This window comes from Marmota flaviventris, chromosome 18 (genome assembly GCF_047511675.1).
Source record: "Marmota flaviventris isolate mMarFla1 chromosome 18, mMarFla1.hap1, whole genome shotgun sequence".
Lineage (NCBI taxonomy): Eukaryota > Metazoa > Chordata > Mammalia > Rodentia > Sciuridae > Marmota > Marmota flaviventris.
In genome coordinates this window covers 19,584,898-19,599,660 of record NC_092515.1, presented here as the reverse complement: position 1 = coordinate 19,599,660, position 14,763 = coordinate 19,584,898, and the positions used below count along the sequence as shown (strand labels likewise).

Below are 14,763 nucleotides of genomic sequence, written 5' to 3'. Positions count from 1 at the left end.
CTCAGAGAAGCCCCGCCCAGAATCAACGACTGCGCGTGCCCAGAATGGAAGGGGCGGGCCCGAGGGCAGATCTGACACTAGGGGTGGGGTCCAAGCTAGCTTTTTGAAAGGAGGCTGGACTGCGAGGGGGGAAAAGAACCCCGTCGGGAAATTGTCCCACCGGGCGGATTGCTATTCGCTGCTCGCTTTGCGGGACTTAAGTACCCAGTCTTATGAGGCGCATCACTCTGTTGCCTAGAGGATCTGGGAGTCACTGTCCTTGGGTTCTAGTCCCTTCGCTTGCATGGACTCTGCATGAACTAAGCCTTCTTTTTACCCAGTTCTTCTTAGTTTCATCATCTGCACAATAAAGAAAGGTTGTAACTGCTGGTCTTAACATTCCAGAACTGTAATGGGGTGCAGAAGAGGTAGAGATGCTAGACCCACACGTGACTTCCCCGAGCGGGGCTCCGCCTACTCCTGGTCCAGGGGGTGGAAGCACACTGCGAGGACTGGGGTGGGCGGGTCCTACGAAACCCGATCCGGCTGCCCTAGGCAGCGACTAAGGCTAAACGCACAGCTGGGCGGCCCGCTAGCCCTGGGGTGGTTCTAGAGGAGGATGGGGTTCGCTCTCCGAGCTTCTCAGGGAGCCGCTGGGGAAGCAAGGGTCGTGCAAAGATAAGTGTGTGCCTCGGGGCGCGTCTGGAAAGAATGAACAAGCGAATGGAAGGCAGCTGACTCAACTCCCTCTCCGCGCTGGGTCTTTGGAGGTGCAAGTTGCGAGTCCTTGGAGAGCTTTGTGGCTAGCTGCTAAAACGCGGAACGAATCACGGGCCATGAAGAGTGTTCGGACCGCTCACCTCAAAGGTGGCATCTGGGCTGGCAGCGTCCTGCCGCGCTGAGGGTGTAAGAGGGGTGCGGGCTGCTGGATCCCGACGGAGCGCACCACCATGGCCAGAGAGGAATGCAAGGCGCTGCTAGACGCGCTCAACAAGACCACCGCTTGCTACCACCATTTGGTGCTGACCGTCGGCGGCTCAGCGGACTCACAGAACCTGAGGGAGGAACTACAGAAGACCCGCCAGAAGGCGCGGGAGCTGGCGGTGACCACTGGTGCCCGGCTGACTGTTGCGCTGCGCAACCGGGGTCTGGCCGCGGAGGATCGCACGGAATTTGAGCGCCTCTGGGTGGCCTTCTCTGGTTGTCTGGACATACTGGAAGCCGACATGCAACGCGCACTGGCGCTGGGAGCCGCGTTCCCGCTGCATACGCCTCTGCGGCCGCTTGTGCGCACCGGTGTAACTGGTGATTCCTCCCGGGTAGCAGCGCGCGCCTTGAGCGCCCGCAGCCTAAGTCACCAGGCTGAACGCGACTTTGACGTCTCAGATCTGAAGGAGTTGGAGCGCGAGGTCCTTCAGGTGGGAGAGATGATCAACGACATGGAAATGAAAGTCAATGTACCGCGTTGGACAGTACAGGCCCAGCAGACCGCGGGCGCCGAACTACTGTCCAGTAACAGCATGGGCGCCTCCTCCGTCGGCGCCGTGTCTGTAGAAGAGCGCTCGAGATCCTGCAACCCCAGCAAGGCCTTGGCTGCTACTCTTTTCAGCGCCGTGCTGCTGGCGGCTGTGGCCCTAGCCTTGAGCGTGGTAAAGCTAGGTTGACGCTTGACGGCCACCCTTACCCAACCGCCTGCAGCCTGCTCCCTCCCCGTGAACAAGATTCAAAATGGGCTTTGCAGTCTGGCCTGTTAAGGCAAGCAGCACAAAAACACCGTATGCGCATGTGTATATGCATTTCTAGCACACCTCTGCCTGGGCAGGACATGGTTTTCTTTTGCTGGCCCAGGAGGAGTTAACTTTGCTTGAGCTGTCAGGGCATTACCGCTAATATCTGCAGGAGCTTTATTCCCTATTAATAGAAACGATCCATAGTGACCCCAGATTCCTTTGAGTTAATGGGTTAACGCGTGTGCTACTGGGACGTTTTTACACGGAGTCCAAATTTGGTGCCCCACTCCTGCAGGCGTCTCCCACTCTCTGCATGGGACAGTTTGGAGAAGTGGGTGAGGTGGTATGAAGCATGAAGAGGGTGGGTGGTTTTGCTGTTTGTAGGTGGCTGATTTGTTTCCTGGACACGAAACGAATTGCAATAAGATGTAAGCAGGTATTATTATTATTATTATTATTATTATTATTACCTCAGTCCTTTGGGGCCTAAATTTAAGAGAATGTGCAGTTAGAAGTTCAAACAAAGTGCTTTCTTATGGCCCAGTGGCCCAGTTTATGGCAGTTGATCCATTAGTCACCAAAAGAGATTTGGGGTCTTAACCTCCCGCTGCTGTACAAGATCTGACCCTATTTAGGAAACCAAAGAAAGTAGTTGGTTGAACCTGCTATATAGCAGGATTGGATCCACCACACACACCTGCCTGCCAAGAAGGGTTCTCCCCAGCCAGCCTTGGATGGTGGAGAAAGAGGATGAGGAGGCTTTGGGAAAGGCCACATGCTATGTAAACAAGCACTTTCTCCTTCTCAGGGGCTTATTTTTGTTGCAGAACTAGACCAGAGTGTTTGATCCTCCTTTGAGGGAGGGCAAGAGAATCCTCTTTGAAGCACTTAATCCTTTTTATCCCCGGAATTTGCTTGCTAGCCAATAGGATGGTTGGCTTTGGAGGGAGAAGGACTGCTCCCTGACCCCCCACACTGTCTGGTCATGTGGCATTACTGGCCCACAGAGATTTTGAGTCAATGAGCTCTGACACTGGGTTAGAATGTAACTGCTTTAAATTGAAATTTAAGAAGCTTTAAGTATATATATATTTAAACGTACATATGTATATAAACATCTTGAAAGAAAAATAACATTACCACATCATGTACTATCAAAGCTGTTTTTTAACATGAAAGCATTGGACAGCAAATTCATATGTGCCAATGGGTCAGAGGTCTTTATGTACCCTTAGGTTACAAAATAAGTAATTGCACCTATTTTTCAAATCTATATTCTAGAATACAGATTGAATTTTAAGGTTGTAGGATCAGTACTGGAATCACAGGTTAATGTAAGAAGTAAACTGTCTTTGCTTCTTTTGATCCATAAATAAGGAAATGTGGAAAGCACCCTTGGTCCCAGGCAGGAATTTGCCTAAACACTGAAGCCACCTCCTGCTTGGGGTTCAGAGAAGCTCTGTCACATTCTTGGGGACATGAGGCTGAGAAAATAGATGCATTCAACTTTCTAGAGATAATTTAGAACAAAATCAAGAGATTTTGGTTTGGCTGAAAACCAACACAGATTTTTTTTTTTTCTTTCTCACCCCAGAAGTGAGAAAGGGGATCAGGTGGAAGGAATTGACAGTTTTCCACAAGAGCAGCTTGGAGGGCCAAGGGACAGAAGCAAATAGCAGCTGGATTTCTGTCTGGGCACCCAATCCTGAGGACTGCTCCTTATCCTCTACCCTAGCCCAATTTCACTCCTTTTCAACACATAAATTCCAGCGACAGGTAGGGAAACAGAATCTGTTAGCTTGTGTCTGTGGTCATGCTTTTAAAAAACCCACAAGGTCTTAAGCTGACCAAACCTCTTATAACAATTGCTATGAGAAGCTCCTTCTGCTTCACTCAATCTGGATGAGTCTGAATAGGGGCCACTTCCAATTCTCTTGCACCTGTCTTGCCAGGGCGCTTTTGGAGATGACGTAGAAAGATTTTAAATTTCCCACACACAACACAACATGAGTCTATCACCCTCTCCAAAGTCTAATCTCTCTCAAGCAAGAGAATGCTAGGACACTTTGTAAACCAGTGTTGAAAAACGTCCTTAAAAAATAAGACCTAGGTGCTGGGGCTGGGGATCAGCAGTAGCACACGTGTCTGGCATGTATGAGGCACTGGGTTCAATTCTCAGCACTACATATAAATAAATAAAGGTCTATCAATAACTAAAAAAAATTAAAAAACAAAAAAGCCCTAAAGATGTTCTGCCATTTCAAAGACTGCAACCTCTATTCTTCTCAGGGTGTTTTGGGTCATGAAAAAAAAAAAATTCAGTAGAACCTGTTTTAAAAACAATCCATCTGCTGTTTGGTAATCCGTTGAGAGTAAATAGGGCAAACAAGTTTCCTTGTCTCTCCTTCCACCCATTTGCCAGTTCCTTGGGTATTATAAGAGCAATCAGATGTGCACCTGCTCTGAGGATCTCTGCTCAATGAAATTAGTGATGAAATGTTACAAAAAGAAAAGGCTGAATTACAATAAATATATTTATCCTTTGGGCTTGTTAACCTATGGAACTTCAGCTATGACAAATGCAAAATCACTTTCTGCCTTGTGCAATAGATTGCTCCCTGCCCTCTTTCTTTCTTTCTTTCTTTTTTTTTTTTTTTTTTTTTTTTTGGTAGTGGGGATTAAACCCAAGGGTGCTTTACCAGACCTTTTTATTTTCATTTTATTTTTTAAATTTTGAGACAGGGTCTTGCTAAGTTGCTGAGACTGGCCTCAAACTTGTGATCCTCCTGCTTCAGTCTCCAGAGTCGCTGGGATTACAGGCGAGTGCTAGCCACACCGAGCTTCTGCTCTCCTTTTCTATATTCAATTCAAAAGATTGCTTTTTGATAGAAGCCTGACTTAATTTTGACGTTTGATACTTAAACCACTACTTTAAATAATAAATTTAAATTTCTACTATACCATGATGCAATGGTAATTTTTAAAAAAAATCAATAAAGAACTTGGAATGTCAAGGCACCTGTCAGGAGAACTATGTTTTCAGAAGAGTAAATTCTAAACTACTGCTATAAGTAAAATAAAAATGATTGTAATCATAATATTTGTAGGAGAAAAATGCCTGGCAACTTTTTATGTGTTCTAAAAACTCATGCATTTAAATGCCACAAAGGGAAATATTTTTGTGTATAAAATTAGAGCATTTCTTGAAAATAAAACATGATTTATCTAACGTTTACAGTAAGCTACATAAATAGCATGTGATATTGAATGACTAAAAAAAGTTGTATGACCCTGAATGACTGAAAAAGTAGTTTTGATTGAAGAGGTTTGAATGAGAACCCTGGTAATACTGTATCCCAATGTGCACTCTGATTCATTTTTAGCTACTTTGGTCCTTCTCAGAATGTGCTCTTCCATTCTATAATGAATGTTTTGTAAGGATGCAAGCCTCAAAGTGTGAACCTATATGTCCATCTGAGAAATAAAATGTTATAGAATTCATATCCACATTCCTTTGGGGTATGTCTCCGTCCCCAAGGCCCAGCTAGCCATGATGGGCAGGGAATTCTGCCTCTGTCTGAGTACCTCAACAAGTATTGACCTCCTGGTGCCTCAAATCCCTCATTTGTGAAATAGAGGTTTTGACTGTATAATTCAAAGATCCCTTCTAGAGCTTAAAGCGTTTAATAGAATGCAGTTAAACAATAAAGAGTTATTTTGCTAGTTAGTTTGGCTTTGGGGTTTGTTTATTAGTTAGTGTTGGTGCATATTAGAATGCAATCTTACAGTTCAATGGTTATTGTCTAAAATTAGCAAGAAATTATTTAAAACTCTATATTAATTTTAAAAATCAGAAATAACGAAGCTTGCTGTGATTTAGTGCACATCAGAATTAGAGGATAGATTTTAAAAATCAAAGGTGGGGCTAAGGATAAACAAGGTCCTGGGTTTGATCCCCAGCACCACGAAGAGGGAGAGAAAGAGAAAAGGAAATGTGTATATATGCTATTTATTTATTGTGTTTAAATTAGATGAGGAATTTAAATTCAGACTCAAAGTAAAACCCAATATGTATTTAAAGTTTATTTAGCCCACCAATCAGGCCACCTAAATGGATTCTGGGAAACTGCAGATACAAACTCTTGTCATTTGTCACGGAGGCTGAAAGAAGGGTATTCTGTAAGTAAGGTGGCAACCTCAGAACTATAACTGCATTAGCTGCCTAATGTCAGGAAACATGAGGACAGTAGGGGTTGTTTCTGTATGTGGCATCAGATCTAGGGTGGAATTAAAAGCTTCAGATCTTCTCTTTAAATGATATTTTATGTTCACAAGTTCTAACTAAAATGCTTATCAATAGGCCAAAATTTAAAGATAATGTGCAGTCTTTATAACAGTGGGAAAAGGCACCCTCAAATGATCCAGCTATCAACTTGTGATCTTAAAAAAGTATTCTTCATTTCCTTTGCCCACGTCTTAATGGAAGTGAACATCCTGATCAACATATTTACCCTTCACAGATTTTGTTACATAAATAGATGTTCAGAAATACTTCCAGACTATACATCTCCAGGTGCTTTTCTACAATATGATTATACTCAGCTTTTAATTCAAGAAGGAATGTACCAAGAACAGTCCCTGCATGAGAGAACTTCCACTGGATTAAACACAGATCAAAGTCATATTTCAAATACCGTTTCCTCTGGCTTTCAGGAATTGACCAAGGTCAATGCTGTGGCTCTTGTGTCTGTGAGGACAAGGTGGATTTCTGGAAAAACATTTCTCTGATTTATTTATTTTCCAACTCATTCCATAGAGTATTCTGGGTGTTTTCATCAAAGTGCTATGAGATCTTGGACATGTTTATTCATTGGTGTTTGAGAATCTTAAAACCTCAAGGCTTTCATAACCTATACAAATAAGCTAAATGAGAGCTCCTATTGTCAAATGAGTGTAAGAGTCCTTTTAATATTCTGTTGCCAGAGGCAAATTTGAATGTCCCCTGCTTGTTTGTCTTAGGCAAATTGGAAAGATCTCTAAGGAAATATAGAGAAATGAAAATATATGCTAAGGTGGTGAAATTATGAATGATGTTTTTTTCAACATTTTTATGTAATGTTATGTTGTTTTACAATAAAAATTTGAATGCTCTTATCATCTACAAAATGTTACTCAGTTATTTAAAATGTACATTTTACCAGAATCTCAAGTAGAATGAAAATAATTTTTCAGAACACAAAATGCAAAACAAAACATGTCAGAATCTTACCCAAGGAGGATCAAAAAGCATGTTTTGAAATGTGTTGTCAGTGCTGTTATTATTTATCATATTATGTTAAATGTCCTAAAAATTGAGTGGTTGGGCAAAAGCCCATATGTGAAGTTTTGTATATGTGAAAATTTCTGTAACTTAGAATCTGGTAAAAACCAATTTGAAGGTTAAAGCTAGATGTACTTGTCAAAATGAGAAAAGGTATGTGTAAAAGAAAAACAATTTGATATGTGGGGTTTTTTTCCCCTACACATCAAGAAATTTTGCGATAGGCCCCAACTGGGATGTCCTATAATTCAAATCTTACATAATATACCTGGAGATAGGTTAGATTCCACAGTCTCAAAGCTCTGTCCCACAAGACCCTGGTCTCTGACTTCAGGCACTAATCTGTGTGCCCAGTGCTTCTGATCAAATAGTTATAAATTGGACTTCCAAAACCCCCTTCCTTGGGTTTGTGGAAATTATCAGTATCAATATGGAGTAATTTGTGTCAAACTCTAACAAAATGGAGCCAGAAATTATGAAGGAAGAGCCGCCATGCACATAGGCATATAATAGGAATTATATGAGAAACTCCTCAAAACTTCAATTTTCCAGATAAGCCTCTTCCACAAAGACACTTACCTAACAATGGCTGTCTCTGCCAATGAGCTCATGCCAACTCCTGCAACTCTCTATGGCCAGTGGTCTTTGTTTCAAGATGGCTCACATGGCCTTCTTTTTATCTTTAAAAGCCTTCCCATTGCCTCAATGCCCTTGTGTATGCCTATGGTCTGCCATAGCCTGTATCTCCTGGATTGCAATCTCTCGATGGTCCAAATAAACTCTGTTTTGCAGTGTCAGTCCTGTAGCTCATTTTATGTTGACAACATCAATAATTTGTTAGGACAGCCATCAGAACTCAGGGGAAACACCTTAGTTACAGGTGCCATTAAAAAATCTCCTCAAGGACACAGATGAACAGCCAGATGAAGAGATGGACAGGGCAAGGTCTGGGAGGGGAGGACTCTCATCTGCACCTCTATGTTCAACAATCCAGAAACTTATCAAATCACTTGTTCAAGAGTTTTTATAGATCTTACTCTGTAGCTGTCCCTCTTTCCTGGAGGTTGGTATGTGGAGTTGAAATTACCAAACCTCTAATGCTCTAACCCTGTTACCTTATCATTTCAGTAACAAATTTAGGAGTTAGCAAAGGGACACATTTGACATAAATCTATTCTTAACATTCAGGAAATTGTAAGGATTTTAGAAACTCAGGAGCTAGAGACAAAGACAAATATATTCATATTATGCCACATATACAATGAAAATGTCTAGAGGAAGTTGGAATCTACTTTTTTTTTCAGTACTGGGGATTGAACCCAGGGCATCATACATACCAAATAAGTGCTGTAGAACAACATCCCCAGTTTTTTTTTTTTTTAATATCCTTTTTTTAGTTGTAGTTGGACACAATACCTTTATTTTATTTATTTTTATGTGGTGCTGAGGATCGAACCCAGGGCCCTGCACATGCTAGGTGAGCACTCCACTGCTGAGCCACAACCCCAGCACCCCCAGCTCTTTTTTATTTCATTTCGAGACAAAGTCTAGCTAAGTTGCCCAGGCCGGTCTTAAACTTGAAATCTTTCTGCCTTAGCCTCCCAAATAGCTGGGATTACAGACATGTGCCACCACACCAATCTATCTATCTATAGATATATATCTATATCTATCTATCTATCTCTCTATATATATTATATTTATTTTTTAGTTTTTTGTGGACACAACATCTTTATTTTTATGTGGTGCTGAGGATCGAACCCAGCGCCCCGTGCATGCCAGGTGAGTGCGCTACCAATTGAGCCACATCCCCAGCCCCAATCTATATATTTTTAAAGTCAAGTTTATTGAGGTATAATTTAAATACAGTAAAATTTACTGCTTTCAGATGTGCAGTTTTTGAGTTTTGACAAATGTATACAGTAGGCCCCTTTATCAGTGGGGGGGAATATGTTCCAAGACCCCTAATGGATACCTGAAAGAACCAAATCCTATCTATACTAGACTTTCTCCTACACTTACATACCTAAGATAAAGTTGATTTTACTGTCCTTGCCTTTCTTCTTGTGATGGTGTGAAATAATACAATGCCTGTGTCAGATCAAGGGAGATAAATGATGTAGCTTGAACACAAGCACAACACTGTGACAGACAACCTGATGATAGGGAAGGGTACTATGTGAATAATGGGTTGGAAGCCTGTAAAGTGTGAAGCCTGTAAAGCTGGACAAAGGGATGATTCATGTCCTGGGCAGGATGGATTGTACCATGAAAGATGTCATTGCTCTACTCATAATAGCACACAATTTAAAACTTTCAAATTATTTCTGGAATATTCCATTTAATATTTTGAACTATTGTTGACCTTGGGTAAGTGAAACCATGGAAAGCAAAATCAAGATTAAGGGTTATAATAGTTTTCTAACATTACAACAAATGCCAAAGATAATTAATTCTTAAAGAGAAATGGTTTATTTTCACTCATAGTTTTGGAGGTTCCTGTCCAAGACCAGGTGGGCCCATTGCTTTGGGACCCTGATGGGGGTGCTGAATGGCAACATCAGGGAACCTGTGGTGGAGCACATTGCTCACTTCATGGCCAGAAAGCAAAAGAAAAAGATTGTAGGGCTGGGATCCCACAATCCCCTTCTTGGGTAAGTTTCTAATGACCAAAGGACCTCCCAGTTAGACTCCACCTTTTAAAGATTTCAGAACCTCCAAATAGTAATCCCTTGGGCACCAAACCTTGAAGACATGGACCTTTGGGGGACATTCAGGGTTCAAATGATAGCAGGGGAACTCCTAAACAATCATGTAAGCACTACCACAATCAAGGTATAGAATATTTCTATCATCCTTAAAAAATTCCCCATCCCTAAAAAGATTCTATTCTCCCATTCCAGACTCTGGCAAACACTGAGTTGATTTCTGTACCTATTATTTTGCCACTTCCAGAATGATGTCATTATGGAAAGACAATTCTGGTTACAGATCCAATTGGCTTTTTAAAATTTATTTTTCTTTATTTATTTTGGTACTAGGGTTTGAACCAAGGGGCACTTTACCACTGAGCCACATCTCCAGCCCTTAATATTTTTATTTTCAGACAGGTGCTTAGGGCCTTTAAGCCCTAAGTTGCTAGGGATGGCCTTGAACTTGTGGTCCTCTTGCCTCAACCTCACCAGTAGCTGGGATTACAGCAAGCCCATTGTTCCTGGCCAGATCTAATTGGCTTTTATTTGTGATTTATGAATCAGGGCAGCCTCCATTTTATAAAAGAGAGTGAGAGCTCCCACTGGGCAATAGCAGAACAGTGACTTTTAAAAAGTGAGAACAAGGAGGGCTGGGGATGTGGCTCAAGTGGTAGCGCACTCGCCTGGCATGCGTGTGGCCTGGGTTCGATCCTCAGCACCACATACAAACAAAGATGTTGTGTCTGCCAAAAACTAAAAAGTAAATATTAAAATTCTCTCTCTAAAAAAAAAGTGGGAGCAAGAAAACAGAACAATAAGAAAAAAATTAATTGGTTACAGTCAGTATGTCAAGTTAACTTTTTTAAAGTATTGAACTAGAGGGGACTTTCTTATTATATGGACTCAGTAGGCTGGAAACTCCAGTTTATAGAAAAAAATTAATCTGTTTTGGAATATATTTTCTTCCTTTAAGTTTCTGTTTGATTATGTGGCATTTAGCAAGAGCAACTTCATTTTGGTTTAGTCTGGTTGGGGCCTAATACAACAGCTTAGTCTGAATGGCCTCCCATAATTTTGTTTAATATCCTATAAATGGGATCCCTACATTTTGAGAAAACATTTTCTATTGCTATAAAAAAGTACATAAATCTGGGTACTTCAGAAAGAAAAGTAGTTTATGTAGCTCCCAATTTTGGAGGCTGAAAGTCCAAGATCAGGCAGCCTTGTCAATGTGTCCTCCAGTGAGAGTCCCCTGGATGCATCACTTCATAGAAAATAGTATTATGGCTGGAGCACATGCAAGAGGGAGAGTTCACATGGTGAGACAGGAGCCAGAGAATGGGGAGGTATAAGGCTCACACTTTTAGAACTAAATACTCTCTAGGGGACTAATTGGGATTAATCTCTTCCAAGGGCAGTGTCCCCAGTGTCTAATCACTGCCTACTGTGCCCCATCTTTTTTTTTTTTGGTACCAGAGATTGAACTCAATGGAGCTTAACCACTAAGCCACATCCCCAGTCCTTTTTACTTTTTATTTTAAGACAGGGTCTCACTACGTTGCTTAGGGCCTCACTGAGTTGCTGAGGCTGGCTTTGAACTTGTGATCCTCCTGCCTCAGCCTCTGGAGACACTAGGGATTATAGGGATTATGCACCACCACGCCTGGCTTGGACCCCACTGTTTAAAGATTCCACCACCTCCTAGCATCACACACTGAGAATCAAGCTTCTAACGCATGAACCCTTGGGGGACACAGTTGAACCATGATCCAAACCATAGCAGAATTTTCTTAAAGCTCTTCTTTAATAATATTATGAGAAATTATTTTCATGTGCTGAGTCTTGGAGTTCAGGATGTTACTGGTCATCTGTTGGTGAATTTTGTTTATCCCCAGTGACTTGGCTTGTTTGGGACAGGTTAAAAAAACACAACTGTAACTAGTGAGCTTTCAAACTGAAATTATCTCTCCATGGCTCGCCCTATAGATCACAGCCTCTTTCCATCCCCTTTTTTAAACTGACAAAAACCTGATAAATAATAGGAATAAGTTTAGACTTGATGAACTTGAGATTGAAATACTGTAACATGTCCTGTTTAGAAAGTTTGTTTGTTTTTATTCAAGGTTATGCATGTTCTAATAAATCAAATAAGAACATTTCTTATTGTAATGACAGCTAGGGTGGATATTTTAAAGAATGAGGAGTCACATGTTTTTAGCTACAAAGTGAGCAACTGTTGTCATAAACCCACTCTCTTGTGACCTAGTGACACACGGTAATTGGTACGCTCATTAGGGATGGCTGTATGCATTTATTGTCAGGCCTGGAGCAGCTGGCAAGGTGCCATGTCACAGGAAAAACACATGTTGGTAGGTTTGAAGACAGATCCAACACTTGCTGGCCATATGGCCTTAAGTAAATAACTTAAGTAAATAAATATGAACTGTCTTTTCACATCTCTTGCCCTTTTTTAAAATTTTGGTACTGGGGACTTAACCCATGGGTACTTTACCACTGAACTATATCCCCAGCCATTTTTATTATTTTTAAGTTTTTATTATTAACATTTTTTAGTTGTTGATAGAACTTTATTTATTTATATGTGGTGCTGAGAATTGAACCCTGTGCTTCACACATGTTAGGCAAGCACTCTACACTGAGCTACAATCCCATCCTGCCCTTTTTATTTTTGATACGGGTTTCACTAAGTTGCTTAGGGCCTCACTAAGTTTTTTACTTAATAATTTTGTTTTATTTATTTATTTTATTTTTATATGGTGCTGAGGATGGAACCCAGGGCCTTGCCCATGAGAGTGCTCTACCACTGAGCCACAAGCCCAGCCCCCTCACTAAGTTTTAGAGGCTGGCCTTGAACTTGAAATCCTCCTACCTCCACCTTCAAGTCTCTGGGTGTGTACCACTGTGCCTGGCTCTCTTGCCCATTTTCTACATAGTCTTAGGTTTTTTCTTATCCATAAAAAACAAAACCACCCAAAAAACTCTCTAATCCTTTGTGACAGATTTTCCAGGTCATCTGCTCATTTTTTTCCAGGTTTATCATATGTCATAAACTCTGCCCTAGTATTTTTTGTCAAAATATATAGGGAGCCAAGTTGATCAAATCTTTTTCTTTAATGTGTCTACAGTTTGAGTCAAAGGTTACAGAGGAATTTACCTGTTCTCTTCTGATGTTTAGATAGATTTGTTCCCAGAATGCTAGGCCAGAGGCCTGACTCTGGGGATCCAAAACAATCAGGTCCAGTTACTCACCCCCAAAAACAAACAGAAAAGTTAATGGTGAAAAGCATGAAAGGAATTTTAATCAGTGTAGCTAGAGAGACAAGGGGGCCCACGTTCTTAGTCCTCTCTTTGAGGGACTGACAATAACTTCAAGGTGTTATTGAAAGTGGAATGAGGGCCAGGGTTGGGGGTTTTCACAGCCGATAAACCAGGTAAGTTTGATCAGATATGGTATGTCCACTATTATCTCAGGATTAGTGACTGGGGCCTTGTCTGAGATAGAAAGCTGCTGTTATCTGAAAGGGAGGGAGTAGCTTCAAGTCAAGATAGTAATTGATCAGACTTTGTTCCTGGTAACCCAGATGACTCAAAGCAGAGGAGACAGATGCAAAATGGAGGCAGAGATGCCAAGTATTTAACCCTGGTTTTAGTCACGCATTGGACATTTTTCAGGCAAAAGTGAAGAGTCAAATTCCTTGTTACAGTTCCAAATTTTTTTTAACCCTATAGTGGTCAGCCTCCAAGATGATTTCGATCTCCGTGTATTTTTTTCTCCCTCTCACATTGACTAGAGCTGGCCAATGTAACAACAGAACACCGGGGAAAAGACGTGCGATTTTTGAGGGTAAGTCATAAAAGGCATCATGCATGGTTTCTTCCTCTCTCGTGGATCACTCTCTCTGAGGAAAGTAAACTACCAAGTCCTGAAGTCATTCAAGTAGCCCCTATGGAAAGACCCTTGCCAATATCCATGTGAACAAGCTATTGAGGAATTAAAACCACCAGCCCCAGTCAAACCCCAGCTGGCGTGTTTACCATGGGAGATACTGAATCACAACCACTAGCCAGGATGCTCTCAAATTCCAAATCTACAAAAATAGTGAGATAATAAATATTGTTTTCAGCCACCAAGTTTCGGAGTAATTTGTTAGCAGCAATAGGTAAGCAATATATCCAAAATTTGTTCTTAAGCAGAGCACACTTGAATGTGCTCTTATCTATCTCTTTTGATGGTCAGGGACTGCTCCTTGCCTTTGTTCTGATTCTTGGGTACAGTTCAAATAACTGAGTTTTTGTGGTGTCTGGTTCCATACATAAACCCATATTGCATCTTCAGAGTCTTCTGAGACAAGGCAGCATCTGGGTTTTGGAGACAGTTCTGTCTTTGTTAAGATTTCATTTCTGTCGTTTTGCTCTATACTCCAGGGCTTGATCATTTCACTCAGGAGTGATCATACTCTGGGAAAACCAGCTGATATATAAAAAAAAAAAAATTCACACCCACAAAACCATGGTGCTGGTTTGTAGTGAATAGTGTGTCCTTTCCTGATACTTAATCCCCACCATAGATAGTTAGCCATCTTTAAAATGGTGTTAACTTTTAAATTTATAGGGATTATAAATTATATAGCATTATATAGTTGATACTTACAAAGTTCTGAGTGCCTCACACATAGTAAGGGCTTAGAAAATATTATTACTCCTAGGATTATCATTACTCATAGAATTGAAGAATGTGACTTCAGTCTCCCAAGCTTAATTCCTTCCTTTGCTCTGCACATTTAACCAGTTATCACATTGTATCTAGTCTTTGTTATGCTTTGGATATGGAAATTTCCCCGAAAGCTCATATGTTGAAGATTTGGTTCCCAATGCAGCAATGTCAGAAGGTGGGACTTTGAGGAAATGATTGGATTATAAGGGTTCTGACCTCATCAGTGGGCTAATACTGGATGAATTAATAATTGAATGGACCTCGGGAGGTGTTGAAAAGTGTAGGCAGGTGGGGCATGGTTGGAGG

At 41.3% G+C, this 14,763-nt stretch overlaps 1 protein-coding gene across 1 annotated transcript; it reads left to right on the top strand.

The window, feature by feature from the left end:
• Nucleotides 1-929: 929 nt before the first annotated feature.
• On the top strand, nucleotides 930-1,643 carry Rgs9bp (regulator of G protein signaling 9 binding protein). The gene has a single exon (XM_027941213.1). The coding sequence runs from the start codon at nucleotides 930-932 to the stop codon at nucleotides 1,641-1,643; it is 714 nt and encodes a 237-aa protein (XP_027797014.1).
• Nucleotides 1,644-14,763: the final 13,120 nt, after the last annotated feature.